The 15,715-nt window shown below is 45.8% G+C and overlaps 1 protein-coding gene across 1 annotated transcript in view; it reads left to right on the top strand.

Annotated features, from left to right (window-relative positions):
• commd10 (COMM domain containing 10) overlaps window positions 1-11,066 on the top strand; it is a 54,405-nt gene extending 43,339 nt beyond the window's left edge. The window contains exons 6-7 of the mRNA XM_018758418.2: window positions 3,172-3,231; window positions 3,337-11,066. Of these exons, the coding sequence (XP_018613934.1) occupies window positions 3,172-3,231; window positions 3,337-3,375 (99 nt within the window). The 3' untranslated portion in view covers window positions 3,376-11,066. The remainder of the gene's footprint in view (window positions 1-3,171; window positions 3,232-3,336) is intronic.
• Window positions 11,067-15,715: the final 4,649 nt, after the last annotated feature.

The following is a 15,715-nucleotide window of genomic DNA, read 5'->3' as shown; positions in this document are numbered from 1 at the left end:
TGAATTTCTAATTAGGAAGCAATTTAAAACAGTTCTGCTTAAGAACAAGCCAAGGGAGCCTTTCGTGCTAAAAGAATAATATCGTGGATTAGGAAAGAGAAGCCGACATTAAGGTAGCGAACTGAAGGAGCATAGTATAATTCTAAAAATATTGAAGAGGCATTAGGGGAGTAGGCAAGATAATCGTTAAGAAACTACAAGTTAAATGAACCACTTATGCCTGGATCGTGTTCTTTTCTGGAGAGAAAGAATGCGTGCAAAAGTGAGCGTGAGTGTGAGGTACGCGGAGCGAACCATTCTCAAACATCACGGTAGCCCTGGCGTGTAATGTGCTACTATCCCAACTACACTGGTGTCATCTGATCACACTCCCATTGACACAGTTCTGTGAATTACTCAGAGGTCACCGGGGACTGTGGCTTGTAGAGTGCAGAATTGCTTAGGAATGGTATATTGTGCTCAAAGCCATGATTTACAAACGTGCTGATTATTGGGTTCTTCCAAAAACTTGGGTTATGTAGGAGTGTCTAAAAACTTGTGTTGCTGTGTTTCGTTCCTTCTCTTGTATGAAACCATTTTATGGGAGGCTACATAAATCACCACCCTGCAATGGACACAAATTTCAGTGGGGACGTTTTTTTTTTTTTTTTTTTTTCCCCCCCCTTCCATTTTATGGATAATGATTTCTGCACAGATCTCCTGTATTCAATAAAATGTAATTTGTGTAGAGATTGGTGGGGTCTTACTGGCCCGTAATCAGTAATCAGAGCCACGCTCTCGACAGAACCCAGGATACGGACCACAAACAAGAACTGTTTTTAAAAAAAAAAAAATTGTATACTATAAATTTTAACCTACAGTAACAAATAATTCATGAGAAGTGCTTTTTTATGTTTCTCTTTGTGGGATGAAAGAGGAATAAAACACATCTACTGCTGCATGTGCTGCATGCATGAATGTCAGCATATGAATTGACATCTGATGTTTAATTTAAAAACTGTAAATAAACCTTTCCCATCCAGCCTGATGGCAGTGTAGGCGTTGTCCACCGGAGGCCTAGTGAGCCTTGTAGCCAAGGTTGTGTTTGGTCCGGAAATGCCATTAGGCTTCTGCACTCTTGCTGTTTAATGCCATGCGGTACAACACAGGTGCAGCAGAGTAATGTCCCCACACCACTTCCTGCCCTCACTGGGTTTCCAGCCTTAATGTGAGCATTGTCTCTTTGCTCTTCGCTCATCAGGATCACCCCAGATGTGTCAAATTCCATGTAAGCTTCTGTGCCAAGACGCCCCCAGTGAATTTGTCTCCTGCTGCAAATACAGCGTCCCACTCACTCGAATTACTCACAGACGCTTAAATACGTGTTCCCGGAGACTCTTGACCCCAAATTGCAGTGCCACCAGGAAAACACCCCAGCTTTAAACACGTTTCTGAATACCTCCCTAATCCATTTCTCTTAAAACCGTGTCTACTAAAGATTGTCAGTCTTCAAGCAGCACGGGAAAGACAAGGGTATCAGAGATGAGCAGGTTTATAGCTTGCTACATGCTAAGAAGCGCCCTTGACGAGTTTATTTGGCCTGCTTTTTTCCCCATTGTTTGGGAATGAGCATCGGTAATTATTCATGGCTGTGTAGCTCACAATTTCTCCAAGTCAGATTAAGGTATTTATCTGTAGAACCTTCCGTGATCCATCCAAACGATCCCATAATAAGTGTCACGTGGCCAGAGCAGCTGTGGATACAATATATGGGGGAAGCTTTCTAAGGCTAGCTGTTGTCATTGTAGAATAGAATATGGGTATAGAATGGAGGAAGCGTTGGGGCATATTGCATTTTTTAAATACATGTGCCAGAAAAAAAACTTCTCAGCTCAAAGAGGTTTTACACTGGAGAGTATCCAGCAAAAAAAAGTAACAGCCTATAAAATTATGAAATCTCCTTAGGTGAAAGGTAAGAGAGTAAGATCATCTTCCATCCAGTCAACGCAGTGAAACCTTGACAACCTGACCCCCCCGTGACCCTATATAGGTACGGTCTCACGTTGCCTTTAAAAATGTAATTGGGGGGAAAAAACAAAATTGATGAGGCATACAGTAATACATAATATTAATTTACAGCTTGATGGTTAGGATGGATGGATGACTTTTTTGTTAAGGAACGTCACTGCTTGCCCTGCAATTGCTCCACTCCAGTGTCTTCGCCCGGCTGTGTGCCTGGGTACCTACTTGTGGCCGTGCGATGGACTGGCGCCCTGTCCAGGGTGTGTGTGCCCTTCCCATCCCTTCGGCCTCGCGCCCAGTGTCTCCAGGATAGGCTCCGGTCGGAACAAGTGGTTTTTGAAGTTGGTTGGTTGGTTGGAATGTCCCTTATCTTTTCACGTTCTACAAACTCACCGCTCTAGTATGTTGTTATTACAGAATTACAGACGCTGTTTAAATGTGTGGGAGATGAATCAACCTAGTGTTTACATATGGAGTTCTGTGTACTGTACTGTGAGTTACGCATGAACAAAGCAGTGGACCAGGTTCAAATCAGCATCTACCCTACATTTCTTGTTAACACATGTCGAGGCCACTTGTACTAAAGGTGACATTTTCCTCCCTCTGCTCTTAATTGTGGATGATAATGCAGGGTCTTGTTAATGTCACTGCTATTAATGTGTTCTGACGCACCCCCCTTCCCCGCGACTTGAGCCCTCTGGGACCGAAGTGCCAGTTTGAGAAGAGGGTTTCTGTTAACGACTGAACGTGGTAATGGCGGTCAGAATGCATGATTATTTGATGTGATCGCAGACACGGGAGAATGTGCACGATTCTCGCTCTTGTGCAGAGCTGTCTCCTTGAGATGACCGGAGATGTTTGGTAATGGCGAACAGCTTCGATGTGCCGAGGAGCCGTGTGTCTACGTTGATGTTTCAGGGGCTTCTGTAACTTAGATAACAGGTTACGTGTGTAAAAGTGTGGTCGTTTACTAGAGCAAAGTGCGTCTTCAAAATAAAAATATCTGTCAAGCAAACAAGCGAATGAAGTCGGCGCCTGTTCTGAATGCTGGTGTTTATGTTAATTATTTGGGTTTGCTATGTATGTGGTCTTTTTCAGTCAAGTCAAATTCAGTCAGATTTTTTTTTTGTAACTGTAAAGCTGAAGTTCACTGAGCGCCTTGTCTTCCAGTGTCCACAGAAGCTGTTTGTACAGTTCAGCCACCAGGAGTTACTGGAGTTCTACAACAAGGTCAGTGGGAATTCACTCTGCTTCTTTTCGACTGCTTCTTGCCCATGATAGCTCGGCTAAGCGGCGTTTAATGGTCAACCTTATTTTCTGTTTCCTGTTTTGCAGTTAGAGGTGGTTCAAGCTCAGTTGGACTCCCTCACCTGATGATGCGAATGTGGTCCTCCGTTCTCATTCGGGTTAAAGAGCCTCCAACTAATTGTGCACCCAGGAGGACGCAGGAATGGGGGCCACCCTACCGGTCTTCTATACAAGACAGTCGATACAAACAAGAACAGTTTGAGTCACAGCTTAATTGTCAGTTTGGTCAAAAGTGTCAAATGTGCCGTTGTTGTCACCCTCTCTAAAGATACCCGTTGGGCTGCGTGAATATGGAGATGCTGGTGTTTTTTGTCTGAGAGCTGTGCCTTTGAGAGAAGACCATGGGAGAATTTGACTTTTATTTTATTCCTGCTCTATATGAAACCATTTTGCTTTGTTTTCTCTATGCGTATCGACCCCTACTCTAACAATGCCATGTAAATGAAGAAACCTGGTGCTTTATATCGATTTTTTTTTTTTACTGGCTATCGCCTGGTCTCAGCTGTCCAATTACACTGGCTCATCTCTGCTGTCATTCTGGCATTGCTGAGCCGTTTCTTCATTGTGTTTATTGCAGAAGAGCTCGGCCATGAACCCTGTGTCTGTATGGATGCTAAACACAAATGTGCAAACAAACAAACACTCATCCATTGTAGCCAAATGACCATATATCAGTCAGAACAGCCTTTGATGATGGCCTCATGTAGAAAATTTCAAACTGTTAAAATGATTAAATATCTTTATTTATGTTTACCCCCGCCTTTTTCACCACTGGAACAAAGTATTAATTGCTACAGACACGTGTTAATGCGGAGATAAATGCAGAGAAACATGTTTATTGGAACTTTGAAAGTTTTTAAACTTCTAAAATAAGTGCGGCTTTAAACTGGTCAGTTTATAAAAGAATACAGCCTCGGAGTTACGCGGCGATGTTGCTGTGAACTCAAAGCAAATTGCTTTCAGCGCACACCACAGAACTCCAGTTTTATCGCTGCCAAACAATAACTGCAGCAGAGAAGTACAAACAGGCACTATAAAACAGCTAATCTCAAACACAGACAATCTCTCACACCATATTTCACGTGCTTTATTCTTGGGGATGTTTCAAATCGCAGCACAGGAACACGCTCAGGCTGGTCTGTGCGATGCCTCGATTGGAAAGAGTACAGCGGCACGCTGGCGAGATGAGGGTGAGATGACTATGCTCCTCCTTCATAGATGACTGAACCCCACCCAGATGATGCTGGAGAGCATACTGGCTTTGGGAGTTACATGGCTTTTCAACGCATTCAGACAGCTGGGAAAGTTATTTGTGACCAGGTGAGTTTGTTGTAGACTTCCTGAGATGAGCGGTTGGGTTCCGTAAGTGGTTTACTGTGCGAGTTCGGTCCACGAACATCCGGGCCCCTTTTGTCGATCTCGCCTGCATTTGGTTAGTTCTGCCAGTTTGCTTGACTTTGATTTTCTGTCACAGCTTTTGATTATAGGGTTGATTGTTTAGCTACAACTTGGGTTATTTAGACACTGCTTCATGGATCTGTTTTTATTTATTTTTTAAATTTATTTCCAAACTTTGTAGGAATCATTTGTCAATGTGGACTTGTCAAACCGTTCTCTAATTGGTTCAGAAATAGTTGAGTTACTCGCTTTTAAGAAGTGAGTTTAAATTACGCCCTGTCGACGAACCACTGCTGTTGCGCCACTGGTGAGACGCTTTGCAAATACAAAAATGGTTCTGGTCTTGGAGTGAGCGATTGGGAACTTGACACGCACCTTAAAGTGGATGAGCCTGAACCGTACAGATTCAAACAAACTATTAAACCCTCTGTAAGGGCTGCAGTTCTCCATAATTTACAGCTTTTTCCGTGATTCGAGAGGAAGGGGAAGAAAAAAAGCCCGGCAAACTTGTCGCCTGAGGGAGGTATGTGTCGCGCAGCAGGCCGAGCAGATGGCAGTGCGGAGCCAGCGAGAGGGACGGGGCGCAGGGCCCGAGAGCCTCCCGCCGAGAGGCAGCAAAACGCCGAACACGGAGTGCCGCGTCAGCCGTCGCTGCTTTGGGGTGCCGCTCTCCCCTGGGAGAAAGAAACGGACATGTCGCGTTCGCCGTTCTTCTGGGGCGTGTCGCTGGCTCTTCAAAAACAAGGAGGTTAAAGAGCAGCACAAGAACGCTGAAGGATCACAGCCGTAAAATAGAACCTTCACTTTATCCACCCTGTGAAATAACCAGCTGTTAAAAACGGAAAAAACGTTGAGTTTTACACAGAAAATGTCTTGTAAGCAAATACAGGAGACAAGCATGGTAGATCTTGTGCAGCTGAGGTGGGAGAGAGAGGTGGGTACGTCAACATTGATGCAAAGGTCTTCACAGTTGGAACTGAAGTGGGAATCGGACAGTCGGAAACTGAGCGGAACTCCTCGATTAATCGTTTGTACACAACCATTACACTATTTGAAGGGACTTTATATTAAATAGCAATATTGTTAAGATCGCTTACCATCAGTTGTCCGGAAATCTTCGTGACGTTCTCTTAACTGTGCTTCTTCTTTGGCTTGCTGTGCTCTGTTTTCTTCACACTGGTGTGCTGGGGATGAGCAGGCAGGTCTCTTGGGTTCTTCACTGCTGCTTACTACAAGACTGAACGTCGGTGTTAGCCAAGCAACGAATATGCTGCGAAGGCTGGAGGCTAAGTGCGGTGAGCTTGGTCACCAGGGGCTTTTGAACTATATTAGGTAATTGAGGAATGTGTGAAGGCATGGAAACCTACTGCTCTGCTTTGGTAGAAGCGGCAGACCCCTCTCCTGTATGTTGTAGCTCAGCTGTCTTATCCACTGGCAGAACTGTACAGGTAACGCGCATACGGTATCAACCAAAAGTTTGGCATCATGTTCTAGGCACTAGTTTTTCCTTCATGAAGCATTTGATTAACAAGTTTGAGTAGGAAATGAGCCGGTATGTCATCCCATCTTTTCTGCAGCAGTTCCCAGAGATGGAGAACACCTGTGGGTTGCTTTGTTTTCATTCTTCTGTCCAGATATTGCAGAGGTGTACTCAAACTTTTGAATTCCACCATTTATATCAGTATTCACCAATGTATGTTGATGTAATATGCATGAACTGGTAGAAAATACGATTTAAATATGAATAAGTCAAATATTACCGAATCTTTGCTGAAGGATGGTCTTAGTTCATTTGCAAATAACCTTTAAACTCATAAATGAACTGCATGAAGTGCCCTGTCTAGTTGAAGGCGTGAGCGTGCCGGAGCGCAGGCTTGGCCGGGCATCTTCTGTCATATCTCAAGCCACAGGCTGTGTCTCATGGAGCGGCAGGCCACTGACGGCTTGTCCTGCCCTGCAGCGCTCAAAAAGTCCGCCGTTCTTCTCAGCAGCCCTCGAATGAGAGGGCCTTTGTTAGAGCTGCTTGGCTGTGCTCGGCTCTGGCGGGGCTCGTCCGTGTCTGCTGAGGATGTCCCCGGGACACGGCGACGTCGTACTAGTCCACTCCCGCTGTAAAGCGATAGCTCTGTGTTCGCTTTCAAGGCTCCTGTATTGCCTCTCACCCATTGTTACTGTAATTACACTAAAACGGCAGTGCAAAAAAAAAAAAAAGAAAACTCAGACAAAACCACACTCCAAATGACTGTGAGGGTTTTTTTTTTTTGAGGCTTTTAGGGGCTTTAGAGTTTTTAAAGTTTCTTTGTTCTTTTCCCCCCTGAAGCTAAGGAAGCTTTGAACACCTAGTATTGTGTTCCACGGAGGGGAAGCTGTAGGTTAGCAAAGAAAATATTCGCAAAGAGACGAGCTTTTGAATGCCATCAGCTGCATGAGAATAACGTACAGGAGATGACTCCAGTGCAGCAAACGCCAAATGCTTCCATAAGCAATACCATTGCTTGGTATTATTGCATATTATTGCTTCAATAATGCATACCATTATTCAATGTGGCTTAATCACTGCATTTCTTATATTTTGCTCAATTAACTAAGGAAGTTCAGGTTAAGTACTCTACCCAAGGGTACCATGGCATTCCCCTTTCCAAGTGTGGGAACCAGCTGCAGGAGCTATTACAATTTAACGGTGTATTTGCAAAAGGATCAGTCACATTGATCGCTTTCAGCTGGAAATAAACTTTTAATACAGCCCTTATTGCGCTAACGCTCGACACAAGGAAATAAAGGCCAAATTTGCTTAAACGTCATCGAACTAAGAGGCCGAGAACAGCGGGGGCAAAACCGGCCGTAGCGCCGGCTGAGCCTTCGCTCTGGAGCTAAGCTGCCGGAGCAGAGGGTTGAGTCTACGGAGACGGCACTTACCACCCCATAATCGCGTCGCTTATCACCCTTCTGATGTATTCCTGCGGAGCCAAATGCTAACACGACTGCCAGGCATTACACCCCTCTAAGGAAAGCTGCCAGGAACGGAGAGGAAGCAGGGGTCTGAACCCAGGCCCTTGCGTCTGTGAAGAAGGACCCAGAAATACAACCGAGAAGTGCAGTTGGAGAGCTTCAACTGCTGAGCAGCTGCACTTTTAGCCGAGCTGAAACGACACTTCGGTACGTCGTGAGGAATAATGTGATGTAGTCTGATGCAGCGCATTGATGTGGATTCTTCTATTAATTGTAAATTAATTGCACCGCGTACAGTCGATGCGGTGAGTCTGATGTGTTCGTTGATGGACGAGTTTCGCCGATTTCAAATCGACTAGATATAAAGAACCGAAGGGAAGCACGATGAGGATTGTTACAACGCGAGGCTGTTGAATGTGCGTTAATAAATGTTTTCATTAAGGTAATGTGTGAAAGGAATTCCCTTCTCAGGCCTCGCATGTTAAAAAACAAAGTGGAATGCTGACGAACAGCAGGAGGATTCCCAGGTGTCTCTGTTCGGGAAGTCTGTCGACGTCTCGCGTGGTGGCGGGACGTCAGACGTCCTCCCTTCCTCCCGGGGTGAAAGGACAGCGCCGAGCGCTTCCTGCGGGGTACGAGTCGGAGTCGACGTGCCGACGGCCCTGCGGTGGTGACCTCGTCCAGGGGCCCGTTTCTGCGGCAACGCGGCGAGTAAACACTGGAGGTCACAGATGGAAGACCGAAAGCGCAATGTGTCGGGGTCATGGGAAGAGGCCGCTCCCCCTCTGCATGGAGCCGCCGCCACCCCCGCACTGTTAACGGAGGAGACCGCGCTCTCGTTTCTGCGCAGTGCAACAGATCTGATACCTCGTTCTTCTGTTTCTCAGATTCCCTACCCCTGTTTATCCTACATTTTAAACATCAGGGAGGATAATGTCGAGTGATACACAAGGATTTATGTATTATCTTTATAGATTAATTTACTTCCAGGAGAATAGCGAAGAACCTCGGAACAAGACGCGTTTGTGGCGTCGCCGTGTGATTTGAGAACAATGCTACCCTATTTTCCCTGTAATTAGACATGCGAGAGTAAAACGACTTTTTTTGAGCGAGGCACAATCCCTCAGCGGTAAGCGTTTCAGTTACGCTCTCCAAATTGGAACAGGCAGGCCTGCTTTTCAGCAGTCGGAGCATCGTGTGAGAGGCTTCTGGAAATGCAGCGGCCCTCATTTATATTTCACTGTGCCGCCGAGTCCTAAAATTAGGACAGCTGCATCAATTCTTAAAATTTGACGTACCCATTTCGTTCTGGAAATCTTCTATCGGCGCAGCCCCCCCACCCCCCGCCTCCCCGGCTCTAGTAGCTGTCAGTCAGCTGCGTCGCCACTCCCCCCAGCTTGCACATAAACACCTACAGCGCGGTGTGTCAGTGCCTACAGCACACAAATCATTACACACCGGCTAATCCTGTTTCACAAATCCACGTAGCTCCGGTCCTTCAGAGAAAATCCCATTGCCTCTTAGCATTTCCCCATCTGTTTACCAGGCAGAAAGCTTCACTACGGTGCTCCCCCTTTTGTTTCTTTTTAAGTAGGTCTGTGATGATTATTGCTTATGTCACGCGTCCTGATCGCATGCTCTGGCTCCGTTGCATTTATATATTTATACTGAAAATCTCAAAGCTCCACGTCTTACCGTGGTACTCACCAGGAGGTGGTGGAGGAAGACGATGCTGATAATGACAACGGTGGTGATGTGCCCTTTTTTGGAGATGCTTACCAAAGACTTGTTTATTGTTCGTTCTGCCCTCCTTCAAATACTGAATAATTCACACTCGCCGAGGTAATGGAAACCTTCCACGATGCCAACCGCGTATGGGAGCCGTATGTGTACGTGTGTGTGGGATGGAGCGGATGGGTATGGGGAGCGGATTAAGGAGGTGTGTCATTGCAGGCAGGCAGGCAGGCAGGCAGGAGCACGCGTGCGTTTGCGTTAATGGGATTTACCGCGCTAGTTATAGGAGCCGTCTTTGGCCAGGCAGCGCTTGCGGCAGCGCCGTTAATGCACAGCTCCGTCTTCCGCCCAGGCTCTTATCTCCGGTAACCTTATTTCACTCGCAGAACGCTCAAGTTCTGAGGACTCATCCTCTGTCCATCCAGGCTGTCATTTTACTAGACTTCATTTGCATTATACTGTTTATTTGCTTGGTAGACAAGTTTCAGCAGATGCTGAATTACCTGCAATACCTAGTATCTTACGGTTCCTACGCTTCTACGTCGTTGAAAAGCTGGATATTATGGTTAAGTGCCTTCCTTAAGGGTATAATAACAGGCCTTAAGCAGGAGACGTGAACTTGTGAGTTTTTGTCGCAAACCATCTGTTCCGTGCAAATTTAATGTATAATTTAGTGCAATTTTTTTGTTTAAGTATCAATACAAAAATAAATGCTGCTTTTATTTTATTGCCCCTTGAGACCACGGTGGCACTATTGAAACTGCAGCCTTGGATGAACTGTAGGGTAGAGTTTAAATGGAACGCTGGAAAAGTTTTGACTGGGTACTCTTCATGGAGGATAATTGCAATACGCACGGAGGCTTTTTATTTAAAGATTAAAAATCTGAAAGATGCCAGAAGGCTTTTTGGAACGCATCGATACAGAATGTGGCTGGAATTTGCATAAATGGTTCCCCTGTCCTGACCTTTGTTTAAATATTGAACGTAACTTTCAAATATTCAGAAATTGTTTTGAAAAAGAAAAGAAAAACATGGTCACCAGGAACAAATTTAACTAATTAAGTTGTAACTTATAACCTGGACTTCTAGAACGGCAGCACTTTCCCTAAGCGAACGTAGGAGTTGCCGGCATCCTCATGTAACTTAATTCCTTGTTTACCGGTAACGATCTACTGACCCTCACATCCTAGTTCGGTTTAAATGGTGAGAAATTGCTGTGTCGCAAACGCTGGAGCCAAGAATCGATCCGTCTTCCCTTCCGAAATGGCGAACATTTTCAAGCTTGAAATAAAGGTACCTATTAGACTAAGAGAGCTCGTGGAGAGTTTACTGTAATTTGCTGTGAAATTAAGAGGTCTGCGAGCGGGGTTCTAAAAAATAAATGATGAGCCGAGTTACGTAACCTTGCGCGTATGTTGGGTGCAGCTGCGAAATTTGCGGGTTTCTTGTTTCATTTTTGCCTCGGTGAAAAGATAGTAGACGTCTGTTTATATACACAAGGTGCAAATGTTGATTATTTCCCAATTTCTTTCCAACATTCCGTCTACCGACATGAAAACTTCAAGGACGACCTACACATCAGCGGTACAAACTGGTATTCAGAAAATACTCATTCATGGGCTCCAGCACTAAATCTTTCTATGGTTATTCTCCTATCATTTTTCATCTCATTATATTGCCCAAATAAAGAGTAGTTTAATCTATTCAAATATATATTTATTTTTGATTATCATCACAACAAAGCAAGCATAAATGTGCCAAAAGCCTAGAGTTGTGAAGAAAAACCTTTCAACTACATTTGTCCTTTTTATTCCAAATATCCCATATGTGATATAAAAATATCAAACATATTTTGGCTGAAATGCGTTTGTTTCCTTGCTTTTTAGCTAATAGCCGAATGATGGCTCTGTTGCAGCGGATGCTGTGCAAGGAATCACTCAGGACTTGTGGGTTTATGTTTTCTTAATGCCCTTTCTGAAGTCATCTGAATCTATTTATGCGTTTTAGCGGCACTTCTCCTGCTGGACCATCTGTGGGGGACTTAACGTGGGTGGTGTGGTGTGGTGCGGGGTGAAGGAGGGACGTTGGTTCTCCTCTAGGGAGCGCTGACCTGTCCTGGCTGCCTTGCTGTCTGTTGGACTCGTGCCGTTGACCGACCTGGTGGGCGCCGGCTTCCCGCCGGGCCGAGGCTGTGCTGACCTCTCCGGAGGGATGCCTGTCATTGTCAATGAGGTGCAGCGCCGCTGCGGCCCCAGCAGGCATGTTCTTCCAGTCTACAAGCGCTGGAGCCGCTCGCTATTTGAGGCTACCCTCGGTAGGAAACCGTGACCCTTTAGCACAGAACTCTTCATCTGTTTATAAATGGGTATAACAACAACAGCATGTTTTATAAAGGTAAATATGACAACAGCAGTAATAGTAGTGGGTGGTGATGGTGCTTCAGCTCCTGAACTCTGGGCTGGAATTTGGAGCGGTCTCAGTGGAGCGTGCATGTTCTCCCTGCGTTTGTGTATTGCCTGTGGGTACTCTGGTTTCCTCCCACAACCCAAAGATGTGTGTTTCAGGGGAGCTTGAGAGTCAGAACTGCCCTTAGGCTGTGTATGTGAATGAAAGTGCGTGTATGTGGGTGATTGCTCTGTGATGGGCTGGGGTCTTGTCCAGGATGAGCCCTGCCTCACACCCAGTGCTTCTTGGATAGGATCTGGACCACTGTGCCCTTCACTGGAAGCAGCAAGCAGGTTATTGATGGTGAAATAAATTAATAAAACTGACTCAGTACTTCTGGTGTGCTATTTAACTGCATAAACAGATAATTTCAAGCTCTGTAATTTGTCACAATACCTGCAAACGCATTCATCCTAGAGCGGACTAACATTCTCTTTAATACCGTACCGTGAGCGGTACAGGTGAGCTGCTGCACAAGTCTTCCCCTTGGATTCCCCGTACAAAATCCTCTTCCGGCTCACTGGAGTGCAGTTCGGAGTTTGTGAGACAAACAGCAGCAATAAATTGCTGCAGTATCAGCTTTGCAGGGGCCGCAGTTCTTACAAATCTACTGCATTGTGTGTCAGCATAATAAATGGAAACGGGCAGCAAGCAAGCAAACGGAACCCTGCTTGAGAACATCTGGGTAGATGGGGCAGTGGGGTGGGGAGGGGGCGGTCAGCCCCCAGGAGTCTGCGCCTTCCTCATCTATTATGCATGAAGATTCAGGGGCAGAGCACCCGCAGCTGGCAGCATAAATGCAGCCGCGTTTGTCCCATGGCTTCGCCATCAATGCGATTGTTCATCCATCATGGCCTAAACATCCGACAGGCGCTCCAGAGCACCGTCTGCGAAACGGATGTGAGAGATTGCAGATTGTAACATTTTGGTATCGCTCACTGAAGATACTTTCTGCGTCACATAAAGCCCCCGTTTCCCGCTTTAAGGATGTAAATGTGGAACCAGCTGTCAGTTCGGATGGGCTCTGAGCAGAATGTACAGGAGCAGGTTTCGTAGTCACGTGTCGTAGCAGAAACGCCCACAAATTGAGGTTTTCTGAACTCAGACGCGGTTGGTGTATACGCCCGGGTTGCAGTGGGTAGCATTGGGGCTAAGGACACGGATGTGTTACCGGAAGGTTTTGGGTTCACATCCCTGGGCATGACCAGATGCACTCTGTAATATTAATGCTGAAAATACTGTATTCAGCTGCACAAGCAGGCAAAATGCTCAGTTGGTTTGTACAAAAATAACTGCATAAGGACCAAATTAATTCAACATTTATGGATTTTCTTATGAAATTTCAATGAAACAAAACCAATAGCCCTTTTCCTACAACTTCTTTTTTTTTTTTTTTTGGTGTCGCTAAAATCTCTGCCAGGGCAGAACACCGCCGAGAGACATGCAGCTGATTGCTGGTTCATAATGATGTGCCAACCTTTGACCTTTGGCCAAGTAAGAGTAAATAACACATTTACGACCGCAATGAAGCGGTGACATGCTGAGTGCCATCTGTGAGCAATAGGCTGAAAGGCTGAAATAGTTAATAAAGGATGTCAAAGTGAAATGCAGTCAATTAACACAGTAGTCATTACCGCATGCTCATTCACGGTTAGTGCTGTTAGGCTGCTATTTTTTGCAAAAAGGCGCACATAACATACGCCTTTGCAAGAGATTTTAAAGATTCAGAGGTCTGATGAAAAAATAAAATGAACTGAAATGAAGTTGACATAAATCTACATACTAGTCAGAGCATGAACGCGGGGAGCTTGCGATTTACTTTGGAGAGACTATGATCTTTTTGTGAGGCTTTTTTGCTTGCATTTGGCAGTATTTTTTTTTTTCCCCTCTTCATTTATCCGCTGTGATGGAAGAGATCGTAAGTGTCAGAAATAGAGATTTTACTTTGCAGATGCCTGCACCTGCTTTTCAACAGCAGTATTTCACAAAACAGGCACAACAACCTACTAGGAAGCATTAATTGAACTCCTATGTCCCAGTTTCTCCGGTATACGAGCTATTAAAATACCTTTTTTAACATTTTGGTAGAAGTTAAAAAAAAAACAAAAGCTAATATATTTTATGTATTGCGGAAAAAACTAGTCATGTTATTTGTGAATGTTATATTAAGTCCAGTTATTATGGTTCCTAATTATTGCGTTCTTCAGTAACCTTGTAACAGGTAAGTGGCAATCGCCCGTCCATTCGGTGATCCATTGGGCGATCCCGTCTGTTAATTTCCAAGCAGTCTGACTGAAAATCAATCAAAGGGCTTCAAGACGAGCTGTAATATCATGCAGCAGCGGTGGTGCGGGTGACCTTCACCTCGGCACGTCAGGGGATTGTCGTTTTCCTGAAGTAAGCCCTTCACCTTTGTTGAGCTGGGCTGTGGATGGTCCGTCTATATGGTGGGGGTGGTGGGGGTTTGGAAGGTTCTGGATTTACTGCAGCAGCAATTTCTGCAAGATAAGAGCAAAGAACAGGAGGGAGGAGTTCTGATCGGGATTTGTCATACCGTACCTTCTCCTCGGCCCCAAACTGGGCACTGGCCTTCAGCAGGCCAGGCGGTCTGTATTTAGTCTAGCATTGTACTAATAGTTAATGTCACGATTACCTCATACAACCACATGAAGTGATTTACGCTGATCTTGCTGAAGAACCTGGACATGTCCATAACAAAAAAAGAGGAAAAAAATCTCTAAGCGGTTGGGTTGGTGTAATGTTTATTTAACGGTCACTCATTTGAGACAAGGAGAGGCCAAGTGCGAAGGATCACAAGGCGAAAAAGTTGCGGCGGCATTTCGTTGTCATTGCCGGGAAGATTTCTGAAAAATAAACAGAGGAACTGTTGAAAAGAGCACAAAGCCCAGGGATTGAAAAAAAACTATGAATCTGTTATGAGGTGATGAGCTGCAGATGGTCTTCGTGTAAGCCATAGCCAATGTCACATAGCAGACGTGTGTGTTTCGTTATTTCCGCCGTGGAAAAAGAAAAAAGATAGAAGCAGCTCAGCTGTGACAATCAAGGTTCCGTGATGAAGGAGCTCATCTGGGACAAAAGCGCCTTTAATTCCGGGGCAAGGGCCCCCGGAGAGAAGGATGCGACCTTGAGCGCAGCCGTGGAGATGAGCGGCTAAGCCGGCGCGGGACTAATACACAAGCCGAGAGCACTGGAGCAGGACTGCAGATGGCCTGAGACAGCCATCCCATTATAGCCCCAATAACCAGGCATGCTAACCTGAGGCAGGCGGGGGATCGCGGAGGGACGGACGGATCCGTGACAGCGCTCGGGAACAAACTTTAGCGTAAATGATTTCCATGACTCCAGACAGGCTCGGAACACGAGGGAACTTGACAATGAAAATATTATGCTAAGAAAGCAAAGCAAATGAACATGTCCGAATCAATGTCAGGCCTCTGCGGGCCATTGGCAGCGACGGTCCGTTTTAGTAAGTCACCTGTTTATTTTTGTGTCGGTCCGGTGACGCAGCGGAGAGCTGCGTGCCTCTCCGCGCGGCTGACTTTGCGACCTCATGCTGCGATGTGCCGCGGAACGCGGGCCCGGACTGAGGCCCGCGGCTCGTCGCGCCCCAGAGCAGGTGTGGCTCTGCCTCGTTTTCCCGTCACGCTTCACGCTCGAGCCCCTAAAGGCACCGGCCGACAGATGAGAAACGGAGGGGGAGATTCTTGCTTATGTGTCCTCTGCGCTTCACGTATTTGCTGCGCTTCCCTTTTTAGCGAATAACGCTACCCTTTTGGCGTCTATAACGGTACCCTTCAGATTCGTTACGACGGTCCTCATCTGAATTCGTCACGCTCCCCTTTGGATTCAAAGTAGCCCC

The sequence above is a fragment of the Scleropages formosus genome, chromosome 17 (assembly GCF_900964775.1).
Source record: "Scleropages formosus chromosome 17, fSclFor1.1, whole genome shotgun sequence".
In the NCBI taxonomy this organism is placed as follows: Eukaryota; Metazoa; Chordata; class Actinopteri; order Osteoglossiformes; family Osteoglossidae; genus Scleropages; species Scleropages formosus.
This window is presented reverse-complemented; position numbering and strand designations above follow the sequence as displayed.